Below are 25,115 nucleotides of genomic sequence, written 5' to 3' on the forward strand. Positions count from 1 at the left end.
CTTGATGATTTCATCATTACGCCATTTTATAACACAAAATAACTGAGACTCAAAGAGATCAAGCAATATTCTCAAACTCATCCAACTAGTAAGTGGTGGAAACACTTCTTTCAGGTCCATGTTTCCAGAGCCCAAAGTTTGAACATTTTCACTCACAACTCTCCCTTGCCTGCCAGACAACAATGCTCCTCATCCAGGACTGGATCTTTGCTATAGGGCAGGCTTGCTTTAGGGGCCACCAGTAAGAACCCAGGTGAAGCCCCTTTGTCTTTTTCAAAAGAGTGAGAATCCATAGCATTGACTCTAAAGCCACAAATTCCAAAACTGAAAACAAGCGTCTCATCATTATCAATCAGCCATTGAGTCAAGAGCTACTTCAAAGTCTTGGTGAAAATCTGGCCAAAAATCTTTGGTATGAGCCATGTCCCATGCTCTGGGTCAGTGGATTTCAGGCTGTTGACTATTCGTAGAGCAGAAGAACAAAACTTAGCTTAATGCTTAGCTTACGAGTCACATAAGACAAGGATCCAGACAAGGATTGAGAAAAGGATCTAGATAATAGAGAATATATAAAAGCTATGGATGGTAAAGTCTAGGAAAATTAATTCAAATAAAGGACTCTCCAGAGAAGAATAGGTGCAAACAGTTTTATGCAATAGATAGGTTTCTAGAAATCAGGTATTAACTGCATTTTAAAAATCTTAAAAAAAATGCTTTAGAGGATTTGCCTATTTTCAAAAATCATGGGTCTGAATTCTCTTGCAAAGTGAGTTAAGCAATTCTTTTTTTTTTTTTTGTCTTTTTGTCTTTTTTGGGCTGTACCCATGGCATATGGAGGTTCCCAGGCTAGAGGTCTAGACATAGCTGCCAGCCTATACCACAGCCACAGCCACGCCAGATCTGAGCCGTGTCTGTGACCTATACCATAACTCATGGCAATGTCGGATCCTTAACCCACAGAGCGAGGCCAGGGATCAAATCTGCAACCTCATGGTTCCTAGTAAGATTTTTTTCTGCTGTGCCATGATGGGAATTCGAGTTAAGCAATTTTTGAATTACATAAATCTAGATTTTCATGTATCAAGTTTGTTTAAAAAGAGGTCCCCCTGTGGTATTATAATTTGTACTATCTGGATCCAAGACCAACACGTCCCTCCAAGCTCTGTGCTATAAGCAATCTTCCTGACTTTTTAATTACTCAATGAACTATTACATTTATAGTTGTACAGTGATCATCACAATCCAATTTTATAGGATTTCCATCCACAACCCCAGCGCATTCCCTGACCCCCAAAACTGTTTCCTTTGGAGACCATGAGTTTTTCAAAGTCTGTGAGTCAGTATCTGTTCTACAAAGAAGTTCATTCTGTCCTTTATTCAGATTCCACATGTCAGTGAAAGCATTTGATGTTGGTGTCTCATTGTATGATTGACTTCACTTAGCATGATAATTTCTAGGTTGCTAAAAATGCCGGTATTTCATTCCTTTTTATGGCTGAGTAATATTCGATTGTGTATATGTACCACATCTTCTTGATCCACTCCTCTGTTGATGGACATTTAGGCTGTTTCTATGTCTTAGCTATTGAAAATAGTGCTGCAATGAACATCGGTGTACATGTGTCTTTTCGAGTCATGGTTTTCTCTGGATAGATGCCCAGGAGTGGGATTGCTGGATCAAATAGTAGTTCTATTTTTAGTTTTCTGAGGAATCTCCATATTGTTTTCCACAGGGGTTGCACCAATTTACAATCCCACCAACAATGTGCTAGGGTTCCTTTTTCTCCACACCCTCTCCAGCACTTACGGTTTGTAGACTTTTTGATGATGGCCATTCTGGCTGGTGTTAAGGTGGTAGGTACCTCATGGTGGTTTTGATGTGCATTTCTATACTAATGAGTGATGTTGAACATCTTTTCATGTGGTTTTTGGCCATCCATATGTCTTCTTTGGAGAACTTGTCTGTTTAGATCTCCTGCCCATTTTTTGATGGGAGTGTTTGGGTTTTTTTGTATGGAGCTGCAGAAGGTGTTTATAAATTTTGGAGATGAATCCCTTGTCAGTTGATTCACTTGCAAAGATTGTCTCCCATTCTGTGGGTTGTCTTTTCATATTATTTAGAGTTTCCTTTGCTGTGCAGAAACTTTTAAGTTTAATTAAGTCCCATTTGCTTATTTTTGTTTTTATTGTCATTACTCTAAGAGGTGGATCTGAGAAGATGTTTATTATGTTGAGGTAGGTTCCCTCTATGTTGGAGAGTGGCCTATGTTTTCCTCTAAGAGTTTTATAGTGTCTGGTCTTGTATCTAGGTCTTTAATCCATTTGGAGTTTATTTTTGTGTATGGTGTTAGGGAGTGTTCTAATTTCATTCTTTCCCATGTGGCTGTCCAGTTTTCCCAGCACCACTTATTGAACAAGCTGTCCTTTCTCCATTGTATATTCTTGCCTCTTTCATAGATTAGTTGGCTGTAGGTGTGTGGGTTTAAATCTGGGCTTTCTATCCTGTTCCACTGATCTATAGTTCTGTCTTTGTGCCAGTACCATACGGTTTTGATGATTGTTGCTTTGTAGTAGAGTCTGAAGTCCGGGAGCCTGATTCCTCCAGCTCCATTTTGCTTTTGCAGGATGTCTAAGGCTATTCTGGGTCTTTTGTGCTTCCAAACAAACTTTAAAATATTATGTTCGAGTTCTGTGAAAAATGTCCTTGCTAATTTGGTAGGGATCGCATTGAATCTGTAGATTGCCTTGGGTAGTATAGTTATTTGGATAATATTAACTCTTCCAATCCAAGAGCATGGTATGTCTTTCCATCTATTTGTGTCATCTTTGATTTCTTTTATCAGTGTCTTATAGTTTTCAGAGTACAGGTCTTTTGTCTCTTTAGGTAGGTTTACTCCTAGGTATTTTATTCTTTTGGATGTGATGGTAAACAGGATTGCATCCCTAATTTCTCTTTCTGCTCTTTCATTGTTAGTGTGTAGAAATGCAGTCAATTTCTGTGTATTAATTTTGTATCCTACGTCTTTGCCAAATTCATTGATGACCTCTAACAGTTTTCTGGTAGAGTCTTTAGGATTCTCTAGGTATAGTTTCATGTCATCTGCAAATAGTGATAGTTTTACTTCTTCCTTTCCAGTTTGGATTCCTTTTATTTCTTTTACTTCTCTGATTGCTGTGGCTAGGACTTCCAAAACTATGTTGATGAGTAGTGGCAAGAGTGACATCCTTGTCTTGTTCCTGATCTCAGTGGGAATTCTTTCAGCTTTTTACTATTGAGAATAATGTTAGCTGTGGGTTTGTCATATATGGCCTTTATTATGTTGAGGTAGGTTCCCTCTATGCCCACTTTCTGAAGGGTCTTTATCAGAAATGGGTGTTGGATTTTTGTCAAAGCCTTTTTCTGCATAACTGTCTTTATTTTAAAGTATTTTTCTGATACGAATATTTCTACTCCAGCTTTCTTTTGATATCCACTTGCATGGAATAACTTCTTCTATCCTCTCACTTTGAGTTTGTATGTGTCACTAGAGCTGAAGTGGTTCTCTTGTAGACAGTATATATATGGGCCTTATTTTTTATCCATTGAGCCAGTCTGTGTCTTAGTTGGAGTACTTAGTCCATTTAAATTTAAAGTCATTGTTGATGTGTATGTTCTTATTCTCATTTTGTTAATTGTTTTGGATTTGGTTTCCTTTTTTCTTTCTTCTTCTCTTGTTCTCTTGTGGTTTGATGACAATGTTCAATGTTGTGTTTGGATTGCTTTTTTTAAAAATTTGTATGTGTATCATAGATTTTTGGTTTCTGGTTATCATGAGGTATATATATATGTGTGTGTGTGTGTGTGTGTGTGTGTATATATGTATGTATGTGTGTGTATGTGTATATATATATATATATATATATATATATTAAGTTCCTGGTCCCTTAGTTGCAAATGCATCTCCAGTATCCAGCATTTGTACCCTCCTGTTCTCATGACTGACCCTCCTATTCTCACAATTGCTGGTTTTGGTAACATATTTATGTGTGGATGATTTCCTACCTTTACTATATGTTTGCCTTTAACAGTGAGCCTTCTCATTTGTAATTTTTTTGTTTCTAGTTGGGGCCTTTTCTTTTCCACATAGAGAAGTTCCTTTGGTGTTTGTTGTAAAGCTGGTTTAGTGGTGCTGACGTCTCTTAACTTTTTCTTGTCTCTAAAGCTTTTGATTTCTCCTTCAAACATGAATAAGAACCTTTCTGGGTAGAGTGTTCTTGGTTGGAGTTTCTTCCTTTCATCACTTTAAGTGTATCATCCCACTCCCTTCTGGGCTGCAGTTTCTGTTGGAAAATCAGCTGATAACCTTATGGGGCTTCCCTTGTATGTTATTCGTTGCATTTCTCTGGCTGTTTCAGTATTTTCTCTTTGTCCTTATTTTTGATCAGTTTGATTAATATGCGTCTATGGGTGTTCCTCCTTGGGATGAGGAGGTGCTTCCTGGATTTGAGTGAGTGATTCCTTTCCCATGTTAGGGAAGTTTTTGACTATTATCTCTTCCTATATTTTCTGTAGCTGTTTCTCTCACTTTTCTCCTTTTGGCACCCCTACAATGTGGATGTTGGCGCATTTACTGTTGTCCCAGAGTTCTCTTAGACTGTCCATATTTCTTACTTTCTTTTTTCTTTACTCTGTTCCACATCGGTGATTTCTACTAGTCTGTCTTCCATCTTGCTTATTTGTTCTTCTGCTTCCTGTATTTTGCTATAGCTTCCTTCTGGTGCATATTTTATTTTGCTTATTGTATTTTTGCATCTCTGCTTATTTACTCTTTAAATTCTTTATCTTTGTTCAGTCTTTCTTGTATCAATCTTTGCCTCCAGTTTTTTTTTTTTTCCCTGAGATCTTTGATCATCTTTACTATCATTACTGTAAAGTTTTTTTCATGGAGGTTGCTTATCTCCAGTTAGCTGTTTTTCTGGGATTTTGTCTTGTTCCTTCATCTGGCTCATATTTCTCTGTCTTTTCATTTTGTGTTGCTTTTTGTGTGGTCTCCTTTTTACAGGCTACAGGGTTATGGCTCCTTTTGTTTCTGGTGTGTGCCCTTTGTGGGAGAAATTGATACAGGGCCTTGTGGCAGTCTTCCTAATGGGAAAGACTGGTGCCTGCCCACTGGCAGGTGGAGCTGAGTTGTCCCTCCAGTGGAAGGGGCTTTGTCTTTGGGTGCAATTAGAGGTGGCTATGTGTCTAGGAAGACTTTAGGCAGCCTGTTTTCTGATGGGTTTAGGTGCATTCCCACCCTCTTTGTTGTTTGGCCTGGGGCTTCTCAGCCAGATTTTTCCAAAATGGCAACCTTTAGGGAGCTCATGCTGATAACTATTCCTGGGACCTGTGCCTCCAATGTCCTTCTCCTACGGTGATCCACAGCCAACCCCTGCTTTCCCAGGCAACCCTCGAAGACCTGCAGGTAGGTCTGACCCAAATTCTTGTGGAGTCCCTGCCTTGCCCTGGGATCCAGTGCACGTGAAACCCTGTGTGGGCCCTCTGTGAGTGGAGTCTCTATTATCCTGGTCCTGTGGAGCTCCTGCTCACAAGCCCCACTGGATTTCAGTGCCAAATGCTTCTGGAGCTTCTCCTTCCAATGCCAAACCCCCAGGCTGGGGAACCTGACATGGGGCACGGAACTCTCACTCCTGTGGGAGACCCTCTTTGGTGTAATTATTTTCCAGTTTGTGGGTCACCCAGCCAGTGGGGATGAGATTGCTTATATGGTGAAATCCCCTCCTACCGTCTAGATGTGGCTGCTTCTTTGTCTTTGGGTATAGGATATTCTTTTTAGTAGTTTCTAGTCTATTTTGTTAATGGTTGTTCAGCAGTTATAATTTTGGTGTTTTCATGAGATAAGGTGAGCTTGAGTTCTTCTACTCTGCCATCTTGTCTCTGAATCCATTTTTCACTCTCAGGGCACCCTCTTTATACCAGCCAGTTGTATGTATATGTGGTGGGATATGGGAATATGGGAGTTAGGGTGTCATTTCCTTAGAGTGAGATGAGGAACAGCTGATGACTATGGACAATTGACTTAACCTCTCTGGTTTTCAGTTTCCTCCTCTGGGAAATGGAGATAGATATAAACTTACCTCTCCAAAGAACTGTTGTGAATTTAAATGGCTGGATACATGTAAGGTGCTTGGCATAGTACCTGAAACATGAGTCAGTACCATATAAATGGTTTCCAGTTTCATTCCAATGATGTAGTTAATGAAGAAGTTATGTAAGATGTGATATAGAATTTTGTAGATTTGTGATTTTTTTAATCAAGTTAGACTCTAATCCAAAAGTTTTTATCCCCTTCCATAATACTCTCTTGATTTCTAGGAGCTTTTAAGAAGGTGGTGAGGAAAAAGACCCTTCAGAAGCATTAAAATTCTGACCCTGATTGAAATTTCTGACATCTCTCACTGACTAATGCTGTTGGTCCAAACACTTGTGACATATTTCTTTACATTTTCTTTTTTTTAATTTTTAGAATGTTTTATTTTTTATTTCATAATTATTTTTTATTTTTTCCATTATAGCTGGCTTACTGTGTTCTGTCAATTTTCTACTGTACAGCAGGGTGACTCAGTTACACATACATGTATACATTCTTTTTTCTCACATTATCATGCTCCACCATAAGTGACTAGGCATAGTTTCCAGTGCTATACAGCAGGATCTCATTGCTTATCCATTCCAAAGGCAATAGTTTGCATCTATTAACCCCAAATTCCCACTTCCTCCCCCTCTCCTTGGCAACTACAAGTCTGTTCTCCATGTCTGTGCTTTTTTTTCCTGTGGAAAGATTCATTTGTGCTGTATATTAGATTCCAGATATAAGTGATATCATATGGTATTTGTCTTTCTCTTTCTGACTTACTTCACTTAGTATGAGAGTCTCTAGTTCCATCCATGTTGCTGTAAATGGCATTATTTTGTTCTTTTTTATGGCTGAGTAGTATTCCATTGTGTATATATACCACATCTTCTTAATCCATTCATCTGTCAATGGATAGTTAGGAAACCTGGACAGCTGCATGCAAATCAATGAAACTGGAACACACCCTCACATCATGCACAAAAATAAACTCAAAATGACTTAAAGACTTAAATGTAAGACAAGACACCATGAAACTACTAGAAGAGAACATAGGCAAAACATTCTCTGATATCAACCTTACAGATGTATTTTCTTAACAAAATACCTATAGCTCAGAGGAACTAGGATAAAATGGCTAGGTACCCAGCCTAGCCTCAGGAGAGAAGAGAGAAATTCTAGAAGAAAGAATTATTTTATGTGTAAATTAGGTTTGGTGAAATACAGTGGAATTCATGCATTGTTGGTAATCAACAAATGCGTGTGTATGTCTGTGTGAGCCAAGAGACTAAATGATGGCAGGCCAATACAAGCATTTACATTTGGGGATTCTTGGGTCAAGATACAAGGAGAAATTAGGAACATTTAAAAGAGGAAAGCCATAAATCGGAGCAGCATTTTCATAAATATTTTAAATTATGAAATTACAAATTATGAAAAAAACTATAAAAAAGGTTTGAATGTGCCAGAAATAGTCATCCCCAAAAGATGTAGTACAGTGATGCTTCATCAGGGAAAGAAGAGAAAGATAGATGACCCAGGAGAACACAACAGTGGGAGGAGCCTGAAATAAAGTGAGGCAGACTGGTCCTTTGGGGATCTTCAAGCACTTCAACTTGAGAACCCTCTCCCCCTCATTGTTACCCAAACAGTGTTGCTCATTCCAAGCTCTGAATACTGAATTTCTTTTTAACTTTCATTTCTGTAGTATGATTTCAATATTTCCATTACTTCTTTTTTCTAAATCAATATATATTTTTTCTCTTGTACTTTTAAAAATTGACTAGCAAGTCTGATATAGCCATCTGCCTTAAGTGGGGGTCTGGGTCAGGATTGTACAGTAGGAATCTACAAAGAAAGAATTAATAGTAAACTATTTTTAATATTAAATATTTTACTATAAATATTACATACAAATTTAATATTAAGTCTTTCAAATAGGATTTTTGCCACAAAGCAATACTACTTTTAGTATTTTCAGCATTTCTTGGGCATTTTTGATGCCAGTCACTGTCAGGCATTGATTTGCTTCCAGCTTTGGCACTGTTCCTGAAACCTCAGGCTTTTAGACCTCCAATATTTATGGAATACTTTGGTATTATACTGCAAAAAACCAAAACCAAAACAAAACAAAAACGAAAATAATTAAACCAAAACATCTGTCAGAGGAAGCTTAAAAGGGGCATTTTAAAAACCAAAAAAAGTGTGGCTGCTATATTGTAATAGATACTGAATAATTTACTTCCATTTAATTTATGTTTGGGATGCAAATGAAGCAACTGGATTACTGGAATTGTGTTAGGTTGAGTGAATCTGTGAACAAGTAGATTGTATTACTCTAAGTACAGATATTAAGTATTCTCTCTCTCTCTCTCTCCTTTTTTTTTTTTTTTTTTTTTTTTTTGCTTTTTAGGGCCACACCCACAGCATATGGAGGTTTCCAGGCTAGGGGGTCCAATTGGAGCTACAGCTGCCAGCCTACGCCACAGCCACAGCAATATCAGACCTGAGCCACGTCTGCAAACTACACTACAGCTCATGGCAATGCCAGATCCTTAACCCAATGAGCGAGGCCAGGGATCGAACCCGCAACCTCATAGTTCCTAGTCAGATTCATTTCCGCTGCACCACAACGGAAACTCCAGTATTCTCTTAATAATCTAAACAAAAATAGGGACAAATAAGACCAGGTCTTAGAATGGGATGTGGCTTTAGGATGACACAATGACAAGTAAGATGCCAATGGGAATTCCTGTAACAGTGAGCTCTTGGAGCTGCGGAGAAATATGATATGTAAATGCCAGGTTATTTTTATATTCTTAATACTTAAGATACTCCAAAAAGGTCAAGCATCAGCCAAAAAGAACAGAATATTTTCAGCTTTTAATGGACCAGACCCATTCATTTGCAGGAAGCTTACCAGGAGTCTCAGAGACAAGGTGGATAAGCAAGGTTGTACATTTCTACCAAAATATCAATACCTTAACTAGGTCTTAACACAAATTGATCTCAAGAGGATTTGAAACAATTCATAAACAACTTTTTGCTCATGTGGCAGACCGGAGGATTGAACAGATTCAGAAAGATTAGATACCTTAAAGATAGAAGCTGTGTTTTTCAAGCTCATTTCTCCATTCCTAGAAGGAGAAAATGCATGGAACTCACCAAGTTGGAAAGTATGTTAGCCCTGAGTGGAGGGCAGGACTAATGAACACAGAGAAATCTGACAACTCAGTGAAACAGACTGTCATTTCTTGCTCTTCTTACTTGACTTTAACCTTGGAAAGAAGTCTCTCTTGGACAGAATGGAATTGTCTGATTTGATTATGGAAGTGAAGTCATCATGTCTAGGAAAAAGTAGCATTCTCTCCTCAGGATGAGCTCATGTTCAGTTCTCTTCTGGATTTTGTCTTAGCCTCTTGATTGTAAAACCTACAAAGGGAGTATTCTTGAGGTATGTTCTAAGTTTTCACAAATTGCTGTCTTGGAACTTAGGTTACCACTTGGGAGCGCCCACTGCACATGTCACCAGCTACCAAAGAGGCAGCAGAAATGATACTTTATCATCTTTTTCCAGCTATTCAGGGCCAGGTGTATATTCTGTGCATCAAGCAAGTAAATTTTATTAGTGTTGGTTGTGTCATAAGAAAGTCTAAAATAAATGCAGTGACCATCTTGGATCAAGAGATAAAGCATATAGAAACCTAGACTTCAAAATGACTTCAGGATATTATTTCCCAGGGCATTGCCAGTTTAAAGAGGGGGTAGCCACTCACGTACATTGATTAAAGGTAGTCAGAAGATTCAACTCTGTCCCTCAGTGTGAACACCCCATGTGGGCATTAGAGTAGCATAAACTTTATCATGAAGAGGCAGATCACCTCACTTTGTGATTTCTTTCTTCCTGGAGTGCCCTTGTAAAGTTAAAATCTCTGGGTACCCAAAGTCCACCATTAGGAAGTTTACTCAAAATGAGGTTCAGACCTGTAGTATCACTGACCCTGTAGTACCTGATAAAGCCAGCACATTCCAAGAGTAGACTTGAAATCCATGTTTAAAATGGACTTTCCACTCATTTGACACTCTCAAGCGGCAGGTAGAATGGAGTTATGGAATAGATGCCTCATTATCAGAATGGTTTCCTGTTGTCTAACAAAGGACAATTGTCTCCTCAATAATTATTCTTTTTGTGATTATTTCCTATTCCTCACATACCTCCATGGTTGACTAGAACAACGGTGTTTAGGCTACAGTTTGGTCAACCAATTGGACTTTAAGTACTGATCAGCTTTCACTGGGTTAAGCTGTGGTAACAAACAACCCTAAATTCTGCATGGCTCACAGATATAAAGTTTTAAATTTTGTTTATAGAATGGCTGTGATTTTTCTTGGCTCTGGTCCATATGTCTTTTGAAATCTAGGTCAAAGGAGAAGTGCCAATTGAGGCTGTGCTGTTCTTGAGGCAGAGAGAGAATAGCTAAGCCAGATCACATGAAGATTCCTATGTCTGATACCAAGATTCCAGGATTCCAAGCCTGACATCACCCTTCTCCCAGGAAGGCCTTGCAAGTCATATGCCCATGAGTAAGGATGTGTATTTATTACCCTTGCAGGGAAAGCTGTATCTAACTGGGAACAGTGATGCCATCTACAGTCCATCTTGTTGTCTTCTTTCATCCAGTAAAATACACTAGTTTACCCCTTCTCCAAAGAAGACAGTGGAAAAGTTCTATTTAGCCCCTGAATCCAAGTCAAAATCCATCATCCTGTGATGGTCATTCTATCAGGTCCAGAACAGGCTTTCTTTGATCTGAGATTGTCTGAAGTGAAAAGAGAGGTTACTGCCCCTCCTATACCATATGCCCAAGAACCACAGTGGAATGGAAAAGGATAACCACAGGTATGCCATTCAGAAGGGAGAAGCAGCAGGACGAGAGGAGGGTGGTGGTGCTGTAGGGCACATTGTGATCAGGGCCCACAGAGGTTATAAGGTCCTGTTGTGCAGAGCACCCTCCTACCCTGGAGGAGGAAAAGTTTCTTGAATAGAAACTGCTTCCATTCCCTGAAAGTAGCTTCACAGCCCAAGGTATTTCATGGCTATTGGCTCTACCCTCTGGGAAAGCCTCCTTTTTCCATGATTCTTCCTGGTCACGTATGAATATGACTCTGGAGAATGTACACTCCTTGGAGGTGTGGCAGGTTTCTTCATACTTATCAAAGGCTAGAAGCCCAAAGGTCATTTCATATCTCAAATTGACATAATCTCTTTCTCCAGTTTTCCCAGAGGCCCTAGTTTATGGCTATTGCCTCAGTATAATGAAAAATGCTCCTTTCTCTCAAAATGCTCCAATTTGGTTGATAAATTATACAATTACTTTGCTATCCTGCAAAAATTTTCACAAAAACCTATGTAGCTATTTTCTTATTTTATGTCTCGCATCACCATGTGTCAATAACCACACACATAATTCTTTCTCTGTAGATTCTATTTGTTGGTACATTGATCTTAGGCTTTTGTGAGAGAGCTGTGCCCTTGTTTACTTTTTTATGAATCATTTTATTCATTGAAGTGATTTACTGGGGCTAATTCAATTTTTTCTTAGATCTTTAGCTCAAAACTTTTAGCTCAAACTTTTATCTTTTACCAGTTGGAGCTAAGAAATAGTTTCACTTTCCAGGCCTGCGAGCCCCAGAACTTCTGGATTCTCTCTACTCCTTTCTCACAATGTAGTCAATTCCTTTCTAAGCTCATCTTTTTTTTGTGGTATCTTGTCAAATGCAGCCAATGGCCACCAACACTGTTTTCCCAGTTTTTGTCTAAAGTCACATGTTTATGAGGGATATTATCTAAGTTTAATACAAACAATAACTTTACTGAATATTTTGCCACTAAAAATGCCAAACTCTAGTTCGTTTCCTTGATACTCACTGACTCTAAGATCAATATCATGTATTTTACGGTTTTTGTTGTTACAGCAGCATCCTACTTCTTGGTACTGATTTCTTTGTCAGATTTCTTTAGGTTATGGTACAATACAAACAACTCCTATGTCTTTGTGGCTTGTCTGCAACATGGCGGAAACTCTGCTTAGCTCTGTTCCATGTGTCTTCCTGACAGATTCAGGTGAAAAACAAAGCACCCCTCCCTGCCAGTGTACTCAAGTGAGAACAAGGGAATACAACTGTAAACCCCAATCATTTCAGATTAAGAGACTTTTGGTTGATTTATTGTTTTATGATATGGTTATCTATGTTGATGTCAGCGATTGTTCCAGGCTGAAATCAGAAGTTTGTGCCACCAGCATTGCCCCAGCTGCCTGCAGGATGGACTTGGAATGCTGGGCTGCAGCCTCTGCTGGGAAGCAACACAGCTTACATTACATTTGAAAGCATCCAAGGTACTTTCTGAGACAGACTCAATACAGCCTGGCCTTTTAGACCTGGGTAGAGATTAGCACCTAGCTTCAAGCTGGGCCATGCTTATATGCCTGAGTCATATTTGCAGTGTATAGATGGAGTACAATTTCACAGGTTAAACAATATGAAAATGTTGATAATTGATGGTTTTATAACTATGAAAATAACATTTTCATATAGTTCCTCATATATTCAACCAATTTCCTAGTGAAGTATGTTTTACATTTTATAAATAATGTTTTATTAGAAGTCAGCCACATCCATTCACAATACTTAATTATTGACCTGATTCAGACACTGAATTTGGTCTGAGGATCACAATAATAAATCCAGGTTCTTCAACTTACTGTATGTAAGGAGTATTTTAAGAAGCAGAAAGACAACTTTGTAAGCTAAATTACTCACCATTTGTGTTCATTGCTACTAATCTTTAAGACAAAATTTTTTTCATGACCTTTTGATATTTGCACTATTTGACAAATCTAGAATGGCTTTTATAATTTTCTAAGTTAAAACAAGTCGTGTTTGTTCACGTAACTTTTATATTTCTGTTCACATATGGAAACTTTATAGTTATAGACATGTATATCATGATTGCTTCTATATAATAAGAAATAGATAAATAAGAAATTCTGAAGTCAAACATCCAAATAATTTGTTCAGACTATCTCATTTCTCAGAAACATCTGAAAGCCTAGAATCAGTATTTATTTTTATTTATTTTTATTTTATTTTTTGTCCTTTTGCCTTTTCTAGGGCCGCTCCTGTGGCATATGGAGGTTTCCAGGATAGGGATCTAATAGGAGCTGTAGCCGCCGGCCTACACCAGAGCTGCAGCAACGCGGGATCCGAGCCGCCATCTGTGACCTACACCACAGCTCACGGCAACGCTGGATCCTTAACCCACTGAGCAAGGCCAGGGATCGAACCCTCAACCTCATGGTTCCTAGTGGGATTCATTAACCACTGCGCCATGACGGGAACTCCAGTATTTATTTTTATGTGAATGTTTTTATAGATTCCAACAAGTTTATTTTCTAGAAAGAATTTGAATAACTAAAAGTTCCAATAGCCAAATTAAATATTTCTTACTTCTTATGACATATAGAAATATTTTGTATAGCTCTAACAAACTGAGCCATGTCCCAAACATTTGGCTTCTCCCTCATTATGGTGACAAAGTAATTCTTACCTTGTAACGCTGGCGAGTTAACTGTGGTTCAGTCATAACCCAAAGTGTCCAGGCACTGCCAGGATGTGGATGGGAGATCAGTTAGTAGTCAAGGTTTAAGAAATTCTGCAGCAAATCTGCATCCAACTCCTGAATTTCTCTTTCTTTTCAAGTATATTTTATGCAGTGATTAGAAATCAAACATTTCAATTTGGCAAATATTTATTGGACTCAGAGCGAAGCACACTAGAAACTGGGGATATATGGGTGAATTTAAAAATTGCCCTCCAGGAGCTCTTATTTTAGGAGATGATTCATGTAACTCAACTGTGAGTCAGTACAGTCACAGACTTAAGCAAATTCCGAAGGCAAGCACAGAGGAAGGAGGAAGTTGTTCCGATCTGGATCTGTGGCATTAAGAAATGCTTCCTGGAGTGAGTGGGACATTTGCGCTGCTTCTTGAGCGAGGTAAACAAAATCCTGGCTTGCTCGGGATAGCCCCGGATGATGCTGTTTTCCAGGCATGATTATTAGCACCGCACTTTTACCCTCCAAGGTTTGCTTTGGACAGTGAATGATGTGATCACGCTAGTATTGGAGCACACATGAAATGCTGACCCAGAAAAGGAGGGTAGGAATATCAGATGGGCCAAACAGCAAGACAAAAGGCATGAAGGAATCAAATTTCATGGTATGTTAGCTGGAAAACGGGGCTTAATATCATTCTCCTGAAGAGGCCACCCCCCCCCGCCCCTTTTCTACTGCTGTTTGAACTTCCGTGGAAGGATGTTCTATAAGAATTGTCATGAATCTGCTCTTTGCATATTTAACTTTTTTTTTCCCCTAGGAATGTGACTGCTGTGCAACACAGGCTTTTCTTATATTTATCCCTCATTTTCTGCTTTCATTTGATCAGTTAACTTTATTTCGGGCAAAGAATTATATTCACATCACAGAGAAAGAAAGGGAAATCAAAAACCAATTCAGACAGCCCATTATCTGCCTTCTGACCAGTTAACACTGAATTAAGACCTACAGTGTGCTTCAGGGAGGCCCTTCTACTTCCCAATAAACAAATATTCAAAGAGAAAATAACTAAAATTAGACATTATTTCTATCCTTATAACTATTCAGGGAGACGAGGATAGAATAAGCTGAAATAATAAAATGTTAACTAACTTGCATTACTTTAGATTAATAAATTTTCATGATTACTTTTTGGTTGATAAAGTCAATCTTGGATAGGAATAGTTCCATTAAGTATTTTTTTTTTAACAGAGAGGTTCTAAATTTAGAACAAAGAAATAAGACTATCTCTGTGCATAGATATATGAAAAAAATGCAATCATCAATTAAGCAATTTCAACAAACATTGAAAAGGCTCTATCTTCCTCATCACCTAAGTAGACTAGACCTCCATGACAATCCCCAAATGTTTTTGTCTTAGCTTTTCAGGATCATTCAAAGACCTGAAACAGCTGATTCTACATATGAGAGTACAGAGAAAATGCAATATGCAATACACAGTGGTGTGGAGAGATGGGAAAGGGCTGTTGACAGGAACCAGGAACGATTTAACAGAAAGCTGAGGCAGGGACAGGGTGGGTCCAGCTCCCTCCTCTGCCCTCTTACCTTACCTGCTTCTTCCTGGAGCTGCTTCAGAGCTGCCATTTCCAGGCAGGTATTTAATCCAACATCTAGGTGAGCTCTTTGCTCCCTTCCAGCCTGGTTCAGTATCCACGTTTCCCAAAGCAGGAAGAACCCAGTATCCAGCTTTTCACATGAGCAGATGATATTGAGGTCTACTGATCGGGAGAGAGGGCTTTTAAAACTTTTGACATTACCCAAAATGTCGACGAACTTAGAGGGAACATTTATATTTGACATAGTTATCAAATTACTCTGATTATTCCTGCTTCCTCTGAGTATAATATAGCAATAAACCCAGTGGAAGATGCTATTTTGATGAAATAACTGGTATTTTCCCTCTCCTCCTTAGGATCTCATACTAGTCTTCTGATCTATCTGTCTCTAGTCTCTTCTCACTTCAGTCCATTTCTGGGCTGCTGCCCATCATTTTGGGAAGCTCATTTCCTTCTAATATGTGACCTATACCCTTTTTTAATGGTTTTTCTTTTTCTTTTTTTAGGGCCATGCCGGTGGCATATGGAAGTTCCCAGGCTAAGGGTTCAATCGGAGGTGTAACTGCTGACCTACACCACAGCTCACGGCAATGCTGGATCCTTAACCTGCTGAGCGAGGCCAGGGATCGAACCTATGTCCTCATGGTTACTAGTTGGATTTGTTTGCACTGAGCCTTGATGGGCACTCCCCCTTTTAAAGCTTTTTGATGGCTCTGGTACTAAAGGATAACACTATAGTTAATCTGAAGCAGGCCACACAAGGCTGTGCACAATTACCTTTCTAGCCTTACATGCTTTTCCTTTCATGCCTGATTTGCAGAATTTCAGCCTGGTGGACGTACCCTCTCTACGAAGCCTGCCCTGATCTGAGACTTAGTCATGCTTCCTGGTGTATGACCACAGCAGGGACTGGAAACTCTCGTGGACCTGAGTGTTACTGGAGCTTTTGTGCATCTGAAGATAGTCATCACTGCTGAGCAGACTGCCTGGTATGTTTGTTGAGTTAATCTAAAAAGGTAGCTGAACTAGTTCCCATGTGGCTAGAGTGTTCTTTAAATCAAAACTGCTAGTCATAGTAGGCTTCATTGGCTCCAAGTGATTAACTGTATGTTTGAGGCCACATTTAGCTAATCATACACTCCTTCAGATAGGTAATGTGAGGATATGTGTACGTAAGTGTACCAGAGCCAAAGATACATGGGATGCCTCCAAAAATTGGTTACGTGAAATAAATTCAGCTTTTGAGAGATGAACACACACACATCACCACAAATCCCTTTCATATAAATATGTTTTATTGCAGAGAAGTTGTAAGTATTTACATGCTGCAACACATCACAACATAAATTTACCAAATATTTTATGGTGGGATGCTGTAGGTTTCAGATAATAGTGTCAGAAGAACCATAGATTAAGTGAAGAGACTGACAGATTTATTGACTCTACAACTCTCATTGGCTAAATGCTAGGAGTCAAAAGGCAGTGTTTTCTCAGTCCTACCTGTCATCACTTGCATGCAGAAACCTAGGAAGCAAATACAAGAGAACTGTCGAGTTTCACATCCACGTCGCCACCAAAGTTTACAATGGGTTGGGTTATAATTCATGTCATAAAGCATTTAATTCTTGCAATAAAATATACAGTTCTATTAAGATTGGTATAAATCTACTTATTTATAAACCCTGACTTAAAAACAAGGACAGGATGCAGCCTGCACATGCACTGAGAAGGACAACCTAGCAAATGTTTGTGAACTTAATAGCCTTTCTTCACTTGCTTATTGTCATTGAGCTGGGAAAATAACCTCAAGGAGTGCAGAGTTAAACTTCTCTTAGTGATAAGAAATGGCCATGGCAATCTAGCAAAGACCCCCGGCACTCTCACTGATTTATGCTGGTGGAGGAAAATCTTATGGGCTGTACTAAGGTGAAACTTGGTGGGTCTTCTTTAGGCCACATCTCTAGCAGGTTCATCCTAAAGTGCAATAAAAAGTCACTGATGCCTGACTGTTTATTTTGCAGAAAGTCAATAAAGTGCTAACAGATGCTGGACATAAATGAAAAGAGTAGGTGGGTGGGTCCGGACACTCCATATTCACAACTGTATAAAGTCATACCCCAAGGTCACCAGGTAGATAGGCTCTGATTGTAAAGGAAGGGGAGAAGGAAGTAAATGAAGAAAACACAAAGAAGAGAATTTCTTTCTCTCTTCAAACGTACCCCACCATCCTGAGTAATGCATGAAGCAAGCATGAGGAAGGTTTGTGCACAGCTTTGCAAAGTGGTGTGATGTGTGTAATTACCCCTGAATACAAATCATCGAGGAAATTTTGATGATGAATGAGGAGAATTCCTGGTTTTTAATCTTCCACTGAGAGTAATATCCCCAAAGAACAGGCAGTGTCCACCTTCTGAGTCCCTTTTTATCATCTTCTATCCTCCTAACATAGTTCTCCTTGCTGCTCTGGAAATGAAAATCAGTTCCTTAGGCTGTAAATGTTCCGGCTAAAAAGCCATTGATACTTCAGTGTTGGATGTGAGGGAAGTCTGAGTTCTATTTTTAAATGACTCATCTTAAAATGAGACTGAGCTTTGGAATAGAATCTCCGCATGATCACATCAGTAGGGCTAAATCAGCAGCTTGGGATTTCCATGGCAGGTGATCAGCGTGGAATGCAATACACTTCATAACTGCGCTTTCGGGGGGCTGTTTCACGTTGCAAACCTTACATTGACGTTTTGAGCTAAGTGGCTCACAGTGGTCATTTGCAAGACCTGTAAGTTTCCCAGTGCTTGGAAGAATAAAGAGCCTATACTGCAGCATAGGCTTTGAGTAACTCAGGTTATAAACCTCTTTGGGATTTGAGCCCAGCAAGTTCTATCCCTGCCTGAAGCAATGAAGAAGAGTTTATGAGAATAAGTAGTTTAAGGTAATTTAAAATATTATATATTCAGTGTGCTTAATAAAAATATATCCATATAGTGATTTTGATGCTATAATAATTTTTCTCTTTAAAAATATAATCCCTTGAAAGTGCTATCAGGAGCTCCCTTTCTCTTTATTTAAAGGCAAATTGCCTGGCTCTGCAGGCCTGTAATTCTCACGTCGGTACTAGTCTTTCCTTTCCAACGGTAATAATAATGCACAGTATCTTTTTCTCACTCGTGGCTTCTTCCTTCCTTACGAACTGCTGCTAAAGATGAAATACTGAAAGAGTTCAAGGGAACAATTAATTGGAATGAAGGCATTATCTATCTCTGACTGTGAACAAACAATAGATAAGTTGTCCTTAACTTATTGAGACATATGACTAAGTAGGACCACTTCATCCCCAATATTAATAAAGCTTCTGAGTCCTAACAGGAAGTGCAAAACAAGTAACTCAACTTGTAGAAAAAACCCTGATTAAGACAGTATAACAAACCATGATGTGAAATAATAGAGTCAAATCCAAATTCACAATATATAAACCACAGCCAAAACTAAAAGGTTTTTATCGTAACAGTTATGGCTTCCCAAGCCAGAGAAAGCTTACTGTACCTTAAGGATCAACTAAAGTTGACAGATAGCAGGTATCCTGTAAGTTGCGATAACAATTGAGTAGCTGCAGATTGCATAAATGTGTTGTGTCATATAATATCAAAGTTATTTGCAAAAATTATACAATCTGGAATGCTTGAATATGAGACACAACAATGTACTGAAACATACATTTATAAGAAAATGAGAGCAATCATTAATATAAAAGGTTATTTTTGGATGCATTAAGTTAGCAGTGCTATCAAGGTTAAATAGGTAAAGTTAAGTTCTTTTTTAAGTCAGCTACTTAGAATTTCAGTCATAAGTCAATACCTTCTTCTCCTTTGCAAAAATCTCATCCCTCTTCTGTGTCTTCAGTTTGCCTTGCTTGGGATCTTCAAGTCCCGAGGGCAGGTACTGATCAGGGGCAGGCGCTGAGGGCTACTTCCCCCGAACATGCAGAAGCGTAAAGATTTCCCTAGAGTTGCTGGGGAAGGACTTGCTTGGTCAGTTTGACCTCTCCAGGAAGATGGCGCCCTGGCCTCCTACATCTTCTTCCATCCCTGCCTTTCACATTCCCTCCCCTGACCAATACTCCTTGGGAATTCCTTGTGTCTTACATGAAATTCAGTGTTTCTTCCTTCTTTTCTTTCTGGGGATGCTACACTTTAAAAGTATCCCAGACCTCTTACTTCTGAGGTCCTGCTATCTTATTTGCACTTAGAGCAGAAGAGGCAGGTAAGACTACACTTTTTTCAGCATTTGGTTGGTATGGGGCCTCAAACTCCCAAGGACACACCTCAGCTCGCAACGTTAAAGGTGGCTGAAAGTTATTACTTGAGTTATAGGAGTCAGGCACGTTTTGCTCAGAGGAAAATGTCTTTTTCTCCTGGCCTCCTATTTGGTTGAGATTTTCATTCTCCACGTTTGCTGCTACAACTCTGGGAGCCAGTTCTTCATGCTGCCCAGCGCACACACTGGCTGCATAATGCTGGCCGCCATTCTCGTCTTGAGCTCTTCCTGGGGGAACCTGAGTCTTGGGAATCAAACACTTCTCATCTTCAAAGAGGGACTGACCTTGGTTCTCCCAAGGGCACACCTCAGCCTTGTCTATGCCCTTCTGATTGGACTGCTGACACAGTTCAGCTGCCTTGGGCTTGGGGTGAGATTTCTCCTTTAAGGAAAAAGTTGGGTTTTTCTCCATTTCAGAAGCTGCAATAGATACGTGCTTTTGAACTTTTGATTCTGAAGGCACAGGACCAGGGGTCAGGTCATAAATCTCCCAGGGGCACACTTCCCCTATGTCAAAGTTGCCCTTCGTCTGGGTGGTGCTTGGGCTCACGTCAGAATTGGCAGTGGGGGGATTGGCCCTTTGTTGCTTCATAATCCCAGATTTCTGAGGTTTTCTTGGCTCTTCCAAATGGTTGGAGTTTGGGGGGGCAGGCTCTTTAGTCTCTGCACTATCTGAATTGGAGTGTTTTCTGTTTGTCTCTTTATCTTTTGGCAGAGCTTTCTGGGACTTGGTACGTTCTTCCACGCCTGATGTTTGGGTTTTCCCAGCTAACCCAAGAGTCTTCTCCTTGGCACTTGCTATGACGCTGAGAGACTTTTGTAGCATGGATGTTCGGGGGTGCCCTGGCTTCTTCTCTGAGCTGAGGTTGTGGGCACTCGCCGACTTACACACCAAAGGCACAGACTCTGTGGACACGGCTTCAGTGTTGTCTTTCAGTGTCTGTGTTAGGTTTTTTCCAGACAGGGACTCCAGTGTGGAGTTTTCTGTTGCCTCCTCTTCTTGGCTCTCGGTTGGCAAGCTGCTGGCCTCTTCTGGCTGCTCCCGCACATGGTCGTAGGTGCTGTGGGATTTCTTTAGGGAGAAGACCCGGTTTTTCAGGGACTCCTCCCTGGGCTTCCCGGTGTTGCCCGAAGACTCCTGTGGGTTCTTCCTGCCCAGAGCGGTGCTCTTGGCCGTGCTGTGCTCAGTGACATCTTTGTCCTCTTTGGAACACTGCCTGCTGACCGTCTCTGGGATCTCCGTGATCCGCCTCATGATTGAACGGCCCAAGCCCTTCTTTGAGCACCGCTTTTTCTGGAGGTGGGGGTTATTTGTGATCATCTTCTTCCTTTTATAGATTTCCAACTGGGCATAGAGTTTCTTTAGCTCATCCTGCCAGAACAAGAGCAAATTCCAAGAGGTGTGGAGTTTAGCATTTTAGCTGGATAATGTCACTAAGTGTAATCTGAAGGCAATACACGAAGCTCTTTAAGAAAATGGCTCTCTAGCTCTTCCTAACATCTCTGCTCATCACCTTTTCCTCTTTTACTTTCTGATTCCTTTGTATCTTGTTTCATATAGAGTTTGAACTTCAAGACATGAACTTATGCATTCTACCCCTGCTTCATGGAATAAGCACTCTGAACATGCAAATTGTGTGGACCAGACTGAGAGCCTGGACCATGTCAAAGCACAGCCTATTGTCTACTGATAAACCACATCCCTGAATAGTAACTGGAAGCATCATGGAACTGCTGATAAAACTACATCTGATGCTACATTAGGACTAGGGTACAACATAGCTCCAAATACTAAAAACATTTTCTTCCTCCAAATGCTGACCCATTGTCATAGATTCTTTTAAATAATTCATACTCTCTGCCCACAGATCTTGCCTTCCCATCTGCAAGATGCCATAAACCATATTACCAGACATGTACAACTGGTTCATCATTGTGACTGCCAGGGGGTCAGCTGAAACTATCAGGACCAGCCTGTGCAGTCTAAGCTACACTATGATTTTATGTTTTAGAACTGAACCGACTCTGCATCTGGCCTCTTATTTCTTACACAAGCACACACTCTCCTGAACACAAAGAAGCACACACGAATACCAACCTACATGTGCATGCCTGTGTAAATGGGCCAGATCTCAAACAGAAAAGAAGAAATACTGGTCCTACCCGAATATCTTCTGGATCCAAGCTGTGCTCACTCCAGGCTGAGTTGATGCTGCTGTTCAGGTAGGATCCAGATCGGCCCATGTCCAGCTCATCTTCATATGCTTCTGTAGCAATGTCATCTCGTGGATTATTGCTTGAATGTGAAAACTGCAACAGATGTTCAATAGTAGCTGTTAATCCACTGTAAGACATGGCACAATACTTTTCTAAAGGTTCTCATGCTACATCACTTCCTCAGCTTAGATGAATTCATTCACTGAACTTTTTACAAAAGATCTGCTGCCATATTTGTGCTTTGCTTTCCATGTTACACACTAGAGCTCTGAGTGAGGCGATATTAACTCCTGGTTTCCTCTTTGACCCCTATTTTCATCCTTGTCTGTTTTCTAGGCTCCCAGTGTTAACTTACATTAATCCTTTTAATGATATTTGCATTCTGAAAGTGAAAGTAAGTCTCTAAAGAAATGTTCTTGTAGGGTACTCTTATTCCACTGTACCCTCAGGGTAGCAATTGAGACCCACTGGCAGCTGTACGGGAATATTTTTTTGAGCAGTGGGATCTGTCTTATGCCATTTCACTTCACATGGAGAAGGCTCTATTTCATCTCTGGGCACAATTGGCCCTGATCACAGGGATGTGACTTCTGGTCTAGCACACGGAGCGTTAAAGACACTACTTTGCAAACAACTTACACAATTCAACAGCAAAAAACCGAACAACCCAACTGAAAAAAGGGCAAAAGACCTGAGTAGACATTTCTCCAAAGAAGATAGACAGATGGCCAGCAAGCACATGAAAAAAATGCTCAACATCACTGATTATTAGAGAAATGCATCAAAACTACCACGAGATACCACCTCATACCAGTCAGAATGGCCATCATTAGTAAGCCCACATATAACAAATGCTGGAGAGGGTGTGGAAAAAAGGGAACCCTCCGCACTGTTGGTGGGAATGTAAATTGGTACAACCACTATGGAAAACAGTATGGAGGATCCTCAGAAAACTATACATAGAACTACCATGTGACCCAGCAGTCCCACCCTGGGGCATATATCTGGACCAAACTTTCCTTGAAAAAGACACATGCACCCATAGTTCACTGCAGCACTATTCACAATAGCCAAGACATGAAAACAACCTAAATGTCCATCAACCGATGAATGGACTAAGAAGATGTGGTATACATATACAAAGGGATACTACTCATTCATAAAAAACAAAATAATGCCAATTGCAGCAACATGGATGGTACTAGAGACTCTCATATAAGTGAAATAAGAGAAAGTCAAATACCATATGATATCACTTATATTTGTAATCGAATATACAGCACAAATGAACCCTTCCACAGAAGACTTGGAGGATAGACCTGTAGTTGCCAAGGGGGTGGGAGAGGGAGTGGGATGGACTGGGAATCTGGGGTTAATAAATGCAAACTATTGCATTTGGAATGGATAAGCAATGAGATTCTGCTGTATAGCACTGGGAACTATCTGGTCACTTGTGATGAAAAAATACAAATCATTAAAAAAATGAAAAAAAAAAAACCCCACTACTTGCAAAACTCGGGGGACAGGAGATCTGAATTCCAGCCTCAACTGTGCTGTCAGTGAAATCTTAGCCGGGCTGTGGGACCTCTCTGCAGCACAGCACCCTCACAGCCTAAAGAGCTTGGGTTGGATGGTATCTAAGTTTAAAATTCAAAAATTCACTGAAATTACAGATTTCTTTCCCTCTCAAGCTCCTCCTTCATCACATTTGATATATTTTAATGATCTGACCACAGGCTTTTGATACATTTCAGTTTCTTTTGCTGTCTCTACTCTTCTTCAAGTGGAGAAGGGAGGGAGAGTGGACCAGGTGAATGATGGACAGCATCCACCACACTTGATACAGCATATGAACCAGGTGATTGGCCTGTGAACATCTAGAGGACACGAGTTCTCCTTACTTGTCATCAGGTGAAATAGTCCTTTAGAAAATGAATAGACTGCCCTTCGACACAGAGACACAGAGATATTTTAATGTCAACTATTGTTAAAGTGTTCAGCTAGGCAGGTGTACATAAATTGGAGATAACATGCGAAATGGCAGTTCTCTAATAATGACTGTTTTGTGGTTGGGTCTGGCTTAGAAACCACAGAAATCTATGAACTTTCCCTTAATTCTTATGTTTATGGGAGGCACATGTGCCATTAACTTGACTCCACAAAGATGAGTACATTACAGCTCCAGTCCTCCAAAATCTAACATGCTATTTTGTAACAATGGCATTATTTTTCTTGAGTAAAGTCTTAGAGATTATCCGGTGTTCAAGAAAGAGATATTTGTCAGAGATACTGTCCATTTCTTTCTTTAATATTTTTCCTTAATGCTTATCTCTAAAATACTATTTAAAATATTTATCTTTTCTGTCCCTCCTTCAACACAGATTTATATCTGTTCATTACTCTTATTCCGCGACATATAACAATGCTTAGCAAAGCTCCTCAATGTTTTAAATTATTTTTGATATAAAATTTACATACTATAAAATTCTCAATTTTAAACTATAAAATTAGTATTCACTACCTAATTCCAGAATATTTTCATCACCCCAAAAAGAAACCTTAAACCCATAAAGTAATCACTTCCATTCCCTTTTTCCCAAGCCCATGGCAACCACTGATGCACTTTCTGTCTCTTTAGAGCTGTCTATTCTGGATTTGACATAAATAGAATCATAATATGTGGCTTTTGTCTTTTTTGGCCACCTCTGTGGCATTTGGAAGTTCATGGGCCAGAGATCCAATGTGAGCTGGCACTGACCTCACCACAGCTGTGGCAATACCGGATCCTTAACTCAGGGTGCCACTGCGGGAACTCCAACATGTGGCCTTTTTTATCTAGCTTCCTTCACTGGGCATGATGTTTTCAAGGTCTGCACATGTGGAAGTGTGTGTCAGTGCTTCACTCCTTTTTATTGATGAGTAACATTGCATTATGTGGGAACAGCACGTTTTGTTTATCAGTTGATGGACAGGTGCTTGTTTCCACTTTTTGGCTATTATGGATAATGCTTTTTATGAACATTCATGTACAAAATTTTGTATGTCGTGAACCACTCAAGTCCTACAAATTTTTGTATTAACGTATGTTTTCAATTCTCTTTGGAGCTCAATAACAGTTTATCGAATGGATAAATAAATAGTCTGAATATATACCCATACAATAAAAATACAGTCATATTGTACAAAGTACAAAAATGGTAGAGGTAAATTGCAGTAACAGACTAATCCATGAAATATTATGGC

The 25,115-nt window shown here is 39.7% G+C and overlaps 1 protein-coding gene and 1 long non-coding RNA gene across 6 annotated transcripts in view; one reads left to right on the forward strand and one right to left on the reverse strand.

Moving 5' to 3' along the window:
• Positions 1-25,115, forward strand: part of LOC106505166 — a 62,574-nt gene that overhangs the window by 26,419 nt on the left and 11,040 nt on the right. For 3 of the 4 annotated variants that reach the window (XR_002336357.1, XR_002336358.1, XR_001299307.2), the window contains one exon: positions 16,165-16,476. This is a non-coding gene — a long non-coding RNA (uncharacterized LOC106505166). Of the gene's footprint in view, positions 1-16,164; positions 16,477-25,115 lie in introns of those variants that run through there. The other variant, XR_002336359.1, reaches the window with a different exon arrangement.
• GPR158 (G protein-coupled receptor 158) overlaps positions 16,620-25,115 on the reverse strand; it is a 340,437-nt gene continuing 331,941 nt past the window's right edge. The window contains exons 11-12 of one of the 2 annotated variants that reach the window (XM_021064906.1): positions 21,819-21,965; positions 16,620-21,027 (exon numbers count right to left, since the gene is read on the reverse strand). In XM_021064906.1, coding sequence (XP_020920565.1) covers positions 19,552-21,027; positions 21,819-21,965 — 1,623 coding nt within the window. In that variant the 3' untranslated portion in view covers positions 16,620-19,551. The remainder of the gene's footprint in view (positions 21,028-21,818; positions 21,966-25,115) is intronic. The other variant, XM_021064907.1, reaches the window with a different exon arrangement.

This window comes from Sus scrofa, chromosome 10 (assembly GCF_000003025.6).
Source record: "Sus scrofa isolate TJ Tabasco breed Duroc chromosome 10, Sscrofa11.1, whole genome shotgun sequence".
Lineage (NCBI taxonomy): Eukaryota > Metazoa > Chordata > Mammalia > Artiodactyla > Suidae > Sus > Sus scrofa.